Genomic DNA, 12,436 nt, shown 5'->3' on the forward strand with positions numbered 1-12,436 from the left:
AATCTCTCTGACAGGACATTTTAGAGACAATTTGACAGATTAGTGTTGTTAAATGACCCACATTTTCACTTTTAAATTAATTTTTGCTTTAGTTGGACCATAAGGGATTATCCAAAACAAGGAGCTACTTTATATTGAAATAAATGTTGGAATGGCAATCAATTCAAGTTCGCTCTCTGACAGGACATTACTGTGTTTTAACCCTTTAGCAACTTGATACAAAATAGTGTTCATCTGTTAGTATCACTTAAAGACACAAATGGTCTGCTGATTTACTTTGTGACATCCAGGATATTTGGAGACTCCCACTGGCTGATGTATAAATGTGTGTTTAACATTTTCTAATGAATTTCCTATGTTCATCAGAACTTCTTGACAACGGTTGCTATCCTGCTGGAGGCGGGGTCCTACGTTAATGCTCAAACAGTAGGCGGGGAAACAGCTCTGATGAAGGTAATGCCACATTTCATACTCAGTCTCCTTATGCTGCGCTGTGAGGGTATGTACTATGCATGAGAGGCAGGCTGTGGTCACTGTCTCCTCCCTTTTACTTTAGGCATGTAAGAGGGGTAATGTGGACGTAGTGCGCCTCCTGCTGGAGTACGGTGCCGACTGCAACATCATGTCCAAACACAGCAAGAACACAGCCATGTACTTTGCCAAACTCAGCAACAACCTGATGGTGGTTGACCTCATCAAGGACCACATCAGCATGTGAGTGAAAAAATACAGGCACACTTAACATCAGGGTGATTAGATCCCAGTAAACCGGAAGTGGGGAAAAGGTGTGTGTGAAGGTCGTGTTAACCAGTCATAACCTAAAAAATTAACAAACAGAATAAGCTCTGTATGAAGGATTTACCAGATTCATATTTTTGATCTCAAGTATCTTATATTAAGTAAATACAGTAAACATAAATGGAAGCTGAAGTTTCACAGTTTATGGTCTTTTGTGATTGTCATTGGACTCACCCAGCCAGCATGTCCATGTGGGCCCCAGAAGGGTTACATTTGGGCTGCATATAAGGGTCCCATGTGGGTTTGTCCGCAGTTTCCATGGTGGCCCCACATGTGTTTGCCCATATCAGAATCAGAGATCTGAATATCGCATATTATTTATTCTTCACACTATTTTATCTCACGATATTTATCTTTCATGTTATTTGCACTACTTAAATTCTATGTTTTACAAATATCTTAGTTTGCAATACTTTTTATTTTTTTAATGTAAATAACGGTGCCTTTTACTGATATTTGTTGTTGTTTTACTGATATTTTTTGTCTGTCTGTAAATTCTTGCACTGAAATGGAGAGCTTTACCTCAGTTTCGCTGTACATGGTACAATGACAATAAAGAGATTATGATTCTAATTTTGATTCTGATTCTGATATGGGTAAACACATGTGGGGCCACCATGGAAACTGCGGACAAACCCACATGAGACCTTTATATGCAGCCCAGTTGTAACGCTTCTGGGGCCCACATGGACATGCTGGCTGGGCATATGTTCTCTTTAAAATTTGTCGTCATGTGGATCATCTGACAAAGGAAATCAGTTACTTTTGAAAGGTTTCAACCATATTTTTTATTCAGACTTGTTTTGGTGTTGGAAAAGAAGGACCAGACATGTTTATTTCTGTTTTATTACAAGTTTGCTTGAGTTCAAAGATAATTTCAGTGCTATGGTAAAACTAGTTTGAGCAGAGTTTATTTTGATGGAGCAACTTTAGAAATAAACTTAAATTGAAATAAACTAATTTCTAAATAAATTTAGAAATAAACTTAAATTGAAATAAATTTAAAATTGTAATACAATTAAATGGTACAAATACAAAAGTAAGAAACAAAAGATGAATTTTTGGACCTGTCCCTAAAAAGACCTGAGGCGATGGAGAAAATAGTGTTTGTTTTGTCTTTGTACAGACAAATCTTTGTGATGTTTCCAGGATAACAGATGGTCTGTTTGTAGAGATGTGTGTTTTGGAGAAGAGTCAACAAAAGAAAGTATTTTATTTTCCTTGAGATTTGATTTTAGACTTTTATCAGTTTTTACATGACAGAAGCTCTAATATAGATTTTATAATATCCCACCCTTTGAAAATGACCCACATTAGGATTTTGTCATATAAAGTTTAAGAGACACCATTTAACACCGTTTTTTCATTGTGTCTGAAACATCCTGTCATGCTTTTTACTCATTTATTCAACCTCCTCCTTCCCGTCAGGCTGTCCAGTGTGGCCGAGGACACCATCAGGGCGTATTTTGAGTCCCGTCTGGTGCTGCTGGAACCCGTCTTCCCTCTGGCCTGCCACAGGCTTTGTGAGGGACCGGATTTCTCCATGGAGTTTGGCTACAAGTCACAGCCACAACCAGAGGGTAAACCACACACACACACACTCTCCTTTTATGGTCATGCTCCGTGAGTAGCATTTCTAAAAACACCACTTATCCCTGTCACCCTACAAAACAGAACTGTGATTTAGAAATCATTGATTCTTGTATTGATATTTTAGAAGTCTGTTACCAGTCATCCAAGGTTTGAGCTCAGTTACAGAGAGTTCGACCAAAAAAGCTGACGCCAGGTTTCCCACAGTCATGAAAACCCCAAAACAGAATTTTAAAACCTCATTTTCCAAAATAAGTAAAATGAGCTAAAATGCATGTATATTTACGCAGCCCAGGCTACAGAGTGTTTTTGATAAAACACTGTGGAATTCCAACCACATAAATCCATAAAGGTGCTTTCAAAGTCAACTATTCCACTCTTACAAATTACAGTAACATTTGGAGCACTAGAATTAACAAGAAAAGCACTCGGAGAGCGTAGACCTCCGCCAAGACAGATCTGCCGCCCCCTGATCACCACCAAAATTTAATCATTTGTTCCTTGTGCCAGTATCAACATTTCCTGAAAATTTCCTGAAAATCCAACCATAACTTTTTGAGTTATCTTGCTAACAAACAAACAAACAAACAAACACGCAAACACACAAAGCAAAGTGATCACAATGCCTGATTATTTGTGTGGAGCTTTTTTTTCCTGCACTAATACAAAATAGACTAAATCCACATTTGGAAGCTGATATTTGAGTGAGTCTTCCTGAAGGGATGTGTTGTAGATTTTGAGTAAAACAATGGGTTTTTGTAAAAGTTAGGTTTTTATTACATTTTCTTACAGAACAGCTCATTAGCATAATAATTTATCTTTGCATTTGACAGGGATGTGAAAAGTTAATAGTGTTATTTTCATAAAATAATTAAAGCCCACTTCAGTCCCTGTACTTAAACGGTGTTAACAGGCATGGAAATTCTAATATCATATTTGAAAAATCGTAGAAAAGTTCAGGAATGGTGTTTGTATTACATGTGTGCAAACCTGTAATGGCAGATTCTTAAACCTTTCATAGTTCCCCCTCTTTCCTTCTTCTCCGTGAGTGGTTTTCCACAGTCTTTTGAAAAGTATAAAATCCATTAATGATTTCAAGCCTTAAGATAACTCATACGTTTAGATTTGATTAGAATTTAAAGTTAATGTTACTTTTATTTACTTTAGTTACTTTTTATTTTGCATTAAAACTGCAGGAGAAAAAATCAGGGGACAGAAACATCAAAATATGAACATACACACCCTCTCTGTCCAAAGCAAAAGACTAAATATAAATATAGACGCCATTACACAACCCATTACAAAGAGAACCCACAGTTCTAGGTTTGTGTGAAGCTACAGAGTAAAGCAGTAGAGTCTCATCTGAGGAAAGTGATGAGTAGTAACAGCTGTCACTCATGTGTCTAACACCACCTATCTGAAAACACCTGAGTCACAGGGTAGATTCTTTTTTTTTTTCTTCTCAGACTACTTGAATTAGATTTTGATGCTAAAAACTATCAAACACTGCAACCTTAGCTTCAGTCTTGATCACACTGGGAAAAACAAAACCAGCGGAGTATTATGCACTAATACTACACAAACTCTGAGCCCAGAATCAGAATTTATCAGCGCACTTCTCAGATTCACACAAAAAATGCTTCCTTCTGGCTTTCAATATTTGAAGTATATTCAGGTCTGATCATTGACCCCTGCCCTTTTATGGGACTTTTTGACATACCATTAGAAGATCTCCCTCTACAAAGGCCACAATTAAATAGTATCGCCAACTCCTCCCTCTTAGCGCAGTGACTCATTCTTTTAAATTGGAAGAATGACAAACCCCCGTCCTTTGGCAGATGGATATATGATGTTATGTTTTTCCTTACAATTGAAAAGATTAGATACACATTGAATGGGTCAGTGGGGAAGTTTAATGTGGTATGGAATCCTTTTATTTCTTATGTAGAACAGCTGACAATGCATCTTGACTCTTGATAATGTGTGCTGCGTACAAAGTGATTGGGTAATTACATAGTGGAACCCTTTAATTTATTTATTTATTTTATTTATTTATTTTCAAATTTAAATTTTTTTGTGTTTATTTATTTATTTAGTAGCATTTTATACCTCAGCTATGTGTCTCATTGTTTGTCTTACTTTTTGTATGTTTGAAAGACTTAAGAAAAATACACTGATCAAAAAAATGCTTCCTTAAGCCTGTTGAAAATAATGAATTTTGAAGCCCAGTGCACCTCATGACAGTAACGTTCTCAATAGGACCAAAAACCCTGCATAGTGTCTGATTTGCACATCTTTTCCCAGGTTCAGGCATCCTCCTCTTCATCTTCCACGCCAACTTCTTGAGCGAGATCACAGCCAGGCTCTGTGGACCATGCAGCGTTCATGCCGTGGTGCTGAATGACAAGTTCCAGCTGCCCATCTTCTTGGTTGGTGTTTTATACAAACAGTAGACAAGGATAAGGCTACTTGACAATAGTCATAATGGTTTTATTTACACTAGTAGGTGTCGCGCTCTTTCTTCAGTTGATCACTGCTTTTAAATCTAAAACATCTTGATGATTACCTTGTTTACTGGGGTCTTTAGTTCAGTGTCTGACTGCTTTCTATCTCCTGAATGTTTCTTTTCTTTCTTTAAACTTTCAGGATAGTCACTTTATTTATTCCTTCAGTCCGGTTCCAGGCGTCAACAAACTGTTCATTCGTTTAGCTGAGGCGCCCACAGCCAAGGTAACACACAAATACACACACAGTACAATACACAAACACACAGGTATATTTACATAATTCTCTGTAGCCATCTGGTTAAAAGTTATATTTGAAGTTGGGGTTTTGTTATTTTCAGCTTGTCAGTTTCAGTCAGTCAACAATGGATGAAGGATTAATTAATTCACTTGACAAAAGTAAAAATAAAATATTTTTAACTGACTATAAATATAGATGAATTAGATTTCTGATGACAATGTCTTGCTTAAGAGCCATGTTCATCATGTTTATCCAGTTGTAGTAATACTATATAGACTTCATACAAAGATGCAGCATATATTTAAAGTAGAAAGTATGCGAAATAGAACTCAAAGCGCCTAACCTTCATAATGTTAGAAGACACCCTAATGTACAGTTGCAGTGGTTATATATTCCATTTAATTACATTGCAGGTACTGTTATGGCCTGGTCATAAACAAAACATCACATCATCTTGTCTTGTCTGCCACAAAAAAGGTTTTTTGTAATCATCCATCCAAAAGAAATCAATACCAATGGAGGACATTTTATTGAACAGTGCATCCTACATGTTGTTGTAGACAAGACAATACAACAAAAAAAATAACCTCATTTTATCCCATGACACATTCTTTTGTTTTGGGCCCACTGTTGGTATTCTTGCTCTGAGAATCCATTCCAGTAATGTTGTATTCCCTTTAATACCTCAGTTGGACTTAATTTGTTAAATGGAAATGGAAATGAAAATAAAAATTCGATCACAAAAAAAATTTACCTCATTTTCATCTTTACTAAACTCATACAGTAAACCACCTGTCATCCTCCACAGGGTGTCTGAAAAAATGAATGACCACAGAGTGAAAAATATAGCAACGTGCAAGGCAAGGCAGATTTATTTGTATAGCACAATTCATACGCAGGGCAATTCACAGTGCTTTACAAAAATGGTAAAGAGACAGGTTAAAAACACACAATTACAATTAGTAATAAATTAGTGCTCAATACTGAAAAGAGTAAATGTATGGTGTTGGGGTCAAGACATCTTTTAAAAAACTCCCCTGTTTTGAATTTGTCTGTTGGTGGAACTGACATAGAACAAGTAGCTGAGGCCAGGCTGTTAGGTGTGACTGTTGATAGTATGTTGACTTGGAATTCTCATATAAAGCAAATATTAAATAAAATGGGCAGGAGCATTGGTGCTGTTAAACAATGTAGGAATTGCATACCATATCAAATAAGGAAAACACTAGTGGAATCATTAGTTCTGTCGCATTTAGATTATTGTTCAATCATTTGGTCAAACACATCAGAAATAAATCTAAATAAACTTCAAATTGTGCAAAATAAAGCAGCTCGAATAGTCCTAAACTGTCCATTTAGAACAAGTACTAGTGACACTCACACCCGTCTGGCCTGGTTACATGTTAAAGGCAGAATTAGATACTCTTTAGTTAAATTTATTAGAAACATCATAATTACAAAAACACCTGAACTTTTTTACAATAAACTGACTTTCTTCAGTGACATCAATCAACATTCCACACGTCAGTCAGAGGACAGACGTTTCCTGTTGCCTGCTTGTAGGACGAATCAAATACAGGGTAGTGTGCAATACAGGGCAATGGTGGCATGGAATACATTGCCACAATTTTAATTTCAGAAATTCAAGCAGTTAGTTTTTCTAAAAGGTTGAGAATTTTCATATTTACCCAAGAATAACTGTCTGAGCTATTGTATATCCTATAATGACATCATCTAGATGGTTTGTTTTTTTGTTTGTTGTGAAGCTGTTTTTTATTTATTTATTTTTTCTGTTGTTGTTGATATTATTATTGTAATTGTTTTGTATTGTGTGCTGTTGCTGATTTTTGGTTTTGTGTTGTTGTGTTGAGTGTATGTACATCCTGTTTGTTGAGTGAGTTGTGGGAAATTGTTGGTGCTTTGTTTTTGTGTTGTTGATGACCCCAGGAAGAGTAGCTGCTGGGGTATGCAGCAGCTAATGGGGATCAAACTAATAAACGAAACTAAACAATTAAAACATAATCAATACAACATAAATAATAATCAATTAAAACAAAGTAAAAGGTCAGAGTGCAGATAGAACCCTTTCAGTTGTTCTATGCACAGTTGAACAGAGCTGTTTTCAGCCTGGACTTAAACATTGTCACAGTAGAGGCCTGTCTCACGTCATCAGGAAGACTGTTCCAGAGTTTAGCTGCAGAGAACTGAAACGCAGCTTCACCCTGTTTAGTCCTGACTCTGGGCACCAGCAAAAGACCAGTCCCTGAGGTTCTCAGGGTCCGAGATGGTTCATATGGGACCAACATGTCACAGATGTACTTTGGTGCTAGACCATGGACAGACTTATAAACGAGCAGAGCTGTTTTAAAGTCTATTCTCTGAGCCACAGGAAGCCAGTGCAGAGATCTGAGCACAGGACTAATATGGTCGTACTTCCTGGTTCTAGTCAGGACTCGAGCAGCAGCGTTCTGGATGTACTGCAGCTGTGTTACAGCTCGTTTAGAGAGTCCAGTGTGAAGGCCGTTACAGTAATCTAACCTGCTAGAGATAAATGCATGGATAAGTCTCTCTAAGTCTGGTTTAGACAGTAAACCTTTGATTCTGGCAATGTTTTTGAGATGGTAAAAGGCTGATGATGTAATTGATTTAATGTGACTGTTAAAGTTTAGGTCTGAGTCTATTATTACCCCTAGATTTCTAACCTGGTTTTTAGCTTTTAGAGTAACAGATTCCAGATGACTGATGACTGATATAGCAACATGCGTGGTAGAGAAAGTGTGATCTCAGGTGTTTCAGTCAATTCTGTACAAAGGGAGCATCAAAATGTGAATCCCCTCCATTTTGCTGCTGCGCAGTTACACCATTACTGCCCCAATGACTATTTTCAGTGTCTCTCAAAGCAGTATTTGTCATTGACTGATGAGGAGACAGACACTGACTATCAGACTATGAAAGAAGACCATTCAACCGGACCACTCCTGTTTTATCAGGCAGCTCAAACCTGATTCAGTACATTTCAACCCTGATTTTATTGGCCAACATACCAAGTACATTTCACTTTATTGGTCCTTTTTCAAACAAGCTGTTCAGTGGACTCCAGGGCCCCTCCCTGCACTGATTCAGACATAATTATTATTATTATTATTTAACCAGAAAAAAATGACACATTGATGTTAAAAATCTCTTTTGTAAGTGTTCTAGCTAAGACAGCAGTAGCAGCAGAAGTTACAGAAAGTAGACATTTCTACCATGCATCCACACTAAAACGTACATGAAACACATATTAACACTCAGTGCCAAAACCATACATAAAACATACATATAGAACACCACCACTGCTGAACAATGTCTCTATGAGCTGAACTTAGAAATGGCCATTTCAGTTCCAGTCTAATAGAATATATTACAATTAAATGAATATCTTTACAGGGTGGGGAAGCAAAATTTACAATGAACATTTAGTTGTTTTTTCTCAGCAGGCACTACGTCAATTGTTTTGAAACCAAACATATATAGATGTCATAATCATACCTAACACTATTATCCATACCTTTTCAGAAACTTTTGCCCATATGAGTAATCAGGAAAGCAAACGTCAAAGAGTGTGTGATTTGCTGAATGCACTCGTCACACCAAAGGAGATTTCAAAAATAGTTGGAGTGTCCATAAAGACTGTTTATAATGTAGAGAAGAGAATGACTATGAGCAAAACTATTACGAGAAAGTCTGGAAGATACTATTAAAGAAGAATGGGAGAAGTTGTCACCCGAATATTTGAGGAACACTTGCGCAAGTTTCAGGAAGCGTGTGAAGGCAGTTATTGAGAAAGAAGGAGGACACATAGAATAAAAACATTTTCTATGATGTCAATTTTCTTGTAGCAAATAAATTCTCATGACTTTCAATAAACTAATTGGTCATACACTGTCTTTCAATCCCTGCCTCAAAATATTGTAAATTTGGCTTCCCCACCCTGTATCTGTCTGTTAAATACTATGTTTTATTCTTCATTGGGTATGACCCACATTAAATAAAAGTCACTATGTAAGGTTTTTCTAGAGGTGAGTTCATCATAGGTCCATAGGAACTAGGCTTATTTGTAGCGAGCATCTGACTGGCGCTTTGGCTTCAATTTCAACACACGTTTAACCCGCTGTTGTCATGTAGCAGGTGTCGATTGGCACCAACTGAGATTGTTTTGTCTCTAATGTTCGTCTTTCTTCAGGTCAAGCTCCTCATCTGTGCGTACAAAGTCCAGCTGCAGTGATGCCCCCTCCGGCCGTGTCAAAGGTCACTCTGAGCAGCAGCTGAAATGCTCCAGGCTCACTGTTTCTGAAGAGTTCATTGGATCCTCGTCACCACGAAAGTGAAAATAAAAGCCGACGTCAGTACGGTGCCTCAGTGACTGCAGCTCCTCATTGACATCGGAATCCTGTCCAGCAGCACATCTGAGGACTTTGTGACGTCGATTAACAATCAGACCGTCCCTCTTCTCCTGCAGCGCATCAGTAAAAGGAGGTTGATGAAACCACTTGATCTCTGTACCTGCAATGACTGAAACCCTCCTGGGTCGTGCCTTTCTCCAAGTTCTGTCAGCGTGAATACGATAGATGTCTTCACTATGTTTGTAAATGCCTAGCTTGTGTGTTTACGTGTGTTAGCGTTTTTGGGTGCATCTAAAGATTATGAGAGGATTTTGCATAAATTTTTTAATCTTTTTTTTTTTTTTCTTGGACCAAGCTAATACGTTTTCTCATGTTTCTTTTTGTTACTACATTTTTAATAGACTCATTTCAGGATTTTAGTGTCACAGTGGAACAGCCTCAACTCCTGCAATTGCGTGTTTGAATATGAAGTCTAGATGCTGCTCCTTTAATAACAAAGAGAAAACTTATATTCACAAGATTTTTTGTCAAGTTGAACGACTAGATTTTTTGTTTGTTTTTTGTTGCAACTCGGCATCCTTTGACTCTTTTCTGTCAGTGGAGCAATTACCAACTCCACATCAGCTGAATCACCGTGGTAAAAACACTGACTCAGCAACACGGACATGTCCAGACTTAAACTGAGTTTGACACCCCTGTACCCGCCCCACCTGTTCCTACATAAACATACAGAATGAGGTGATGGTAAAGTAAGATGTTGAGTATTTTTAACGAATGAAGAACTGTTCTTTTTTGCCTTCCCTGCACAGAGTTGCTGTTTATATTTTCTGGTCTGTACATATTCACATACTATATATAAATATATGCATACATATATACTGGTATAAAGCATCATCTGATGACTATAATGTTTTATTGCATTTGCCACTGTAGGGCTGGTTAAGTTATTTAGTATGTACAGTTTAAGCTCTAATATTACTAAAAGGGCTATAGTGTTTGGGCTGCCCTGCTGTTAAACGTTGGGTTTTTGATTTAATAGAAACATTTTTGGCTTTGTTAACTTTGAAAACCCTGAGTACAAAGAGTCACAACTTGCTACTTATCTGACCCAGGTCATCTGTGGTGGGTGTTCATCTGAGTACAAGGTTACGCTGCAGCTGAAATGTTGTATGAAACACTGACAAATACTACAGGGAGAATAAATCTGATATTTTGACAGATTGGACTCCAATAAGGACCTTTTTTCCTGCTCCCAACTGAGACATTTCTAATCAGTGAGCAGAAGCGCAGAAAGAAAGGTTTAAGGACGTCCACAGATCACTGCCGAAATGATGAAAGTTTCCACAGAAGGAAGGCTGCCAGTCAGAATCCCCTCATTATTATTCTTGTTTTCAGCAGGATTTGAAAAGCCCTGCTGCAGATAAACGTGTATACCAAACCCAAATATTATGAGAATTTTAGCAGTAGAATATTCCATAGGAGGAACATGTCTATAAAGTGTAATGTTTCTGCATTTTTGTCAATCCATAACATTGGAAGAAATTGAGGTCTCCCTTTTCTGCCTTAATATCTAAGTTTCTCCTCGGTTGAAAAATGAGGCTGAAATATTCCCAGTTGTACTGTCTGTGACTGTTAAAAATGTACACTTCAGTGTGGAATTAATACTTTGTCTCAAAAAAATTAATATCTTACAAAGAAACAGTGGCATATTCATTTTTAGTGCTCCAAACACTACTTGAGGTTTGATTATCCCAAGGTTAACATATTTTTTTCTCATTTTTTGACCTTATTTTCTTAGGTAGTCCATAAAGGTGAACTGGTATTTCATAGTATAAACCCAACATGCTGAGAGTACAAAACAGTTGAATTTTCTTTTTTAAAATGTAACTTCACACAGTTCAGGCATAGTTTTTAATTTCACTTCTGGGTTTCTAAAGTAACTACAAGTGATGACAATCTATCAGCGCATTAGGTAAAAGCTTGAAAATTTGTGCACAGGTTTATCGGATTCTTCTGGGTTGGATGACTGGATCTGTACCAGTCAGGGGTTCTCTGAAGAACCAAAGATGAGCCCATATCGGAGCCTAAGTTGAAAGGACCTACCATTGCCTGTTTTAGTCTGTCTACAGCAAAATGTCCACACTTTACATCAGCCACTGGTCTTGTCAGGTCCCAGGTTTCTGTTTAATGCATCAAAAAATGTGGAGCCAAAACTTCAACTTAATGATTTTTTCACTAATTTAAAGGAGCCTTTAACAAACTTGAGCAGTAATATTAAACCTATTGGATTAAAAAGTCTGATGAAATTTTTTCTTTGTTTTCTAACAACTCCACCCCTCTTTTTTTTGATTGACTTAACAGGGTGTAAGATTTTCTGTGTACATCTCTATTCCAATGAGCCTGACAAATATTTCCTAGTAGTTGTACTGTTGAACTCCCTGTTTTTAGATGCTGCAGACAGTATGTGCTCACCCCGAGGCTGTGTCTCTGTTCTAAATAAAAGGTGTGTCTATTTCCACACAGGTTTTATTTGCTTTATTTAAGGAATAAAAAAATAAACCATGACTGGTCTTAGTAAGGTGTTTGTCCGGCATGAGCCTCCAGAGTAGTTTCTGTGCATCTTGGCATTGATTGGACAAACTGAACTCTAGTGGAGGATCAACACTGTTCCTCACTGTTCTGCTTATGTTTGGGTGATGGAGGTGAACACCATGGTCTAGTGTTCTCCTATGATGGTGTCCAGCTGGGTTGAGTAACAGTTTTGCCTCCAAAACCTTGAGTAAAAGTATCTATTTTCAGAAAATGTTCTTTAGGAATAAAAACTGAGGGCAGCAAGTAAGTGCAAAATGACGTCACTAAATACTTGACATTTCCATCTGCAGAAACTTTTTTTTTTTTTAAATTCTCTTTATTGAGTT

The 12,436-nt window shown here is 37.3% G+C and overlaps 1 protein-coding gene across 2 annotated transcripts in view; it reads left to right on the top strand.

Moving 5' to 3' along the window:
• The window catches only part of mphosph8 (M-phase phosphoprotein 8), a 34,434-nt gene extending 22,396 nt beyond the window's left edge, over positions 1 to 12,038 (top strand). Inside the window, exons 9-15 of one of the 2 annotated variants that reach the window (XM_030124495.1) lie at positions 367 to 453; positions 557 to 710; positions 1,973 to 1,976; positions 2,227 to 2,378; positions 4,693 to 4,817; positions 5,035 to 5,118; positions 9,359 to 12,038. In XM_030124495.1, coding sequence (XP_029980355.1) covers positions 367 to 453; positions 557 to 710; positions 1,973 to 1,976; positions 2,227 to 2,378; positions 4,693 to 4,817; positions 5,035 to 5,118; positions 9,359 to 9,400 — 648 coding nt within the window. In that variant the 3' untranslated portion in view covers positions 9,401 to 12,038. Of the gene's footprint in view, positions 1 to 366; positions 454 to 556; positions 715 to 1,972; positions 1,977 to 2,226; positions 2,379 to 4,692; positions 4,818 to 5,034; positions 5,119 to 9,358 lie in introns of both variants that reach the window. The other variant, XM_030124494.1, reaches the window with a different exon arrangement.
• The last annotated feature ends 398 nt before the right edge of the window (positions 12,039 to 12,436 follow it).

Source organism: Sphaeramia orbicularis, chromosome 21 (genome assembly GCF_902148855.1).
Source record: "Sphaeramia orbicularis chromosome 21, fSphaOr1.1, whole genome shotgun sequence".
Lineage (NCBI taxonomy): Eukaryota > Metazoa > Chordata > Actinopteri > Kurtiformes > Apogonidae > Sphaeramia > Sphaeramia orbicularis.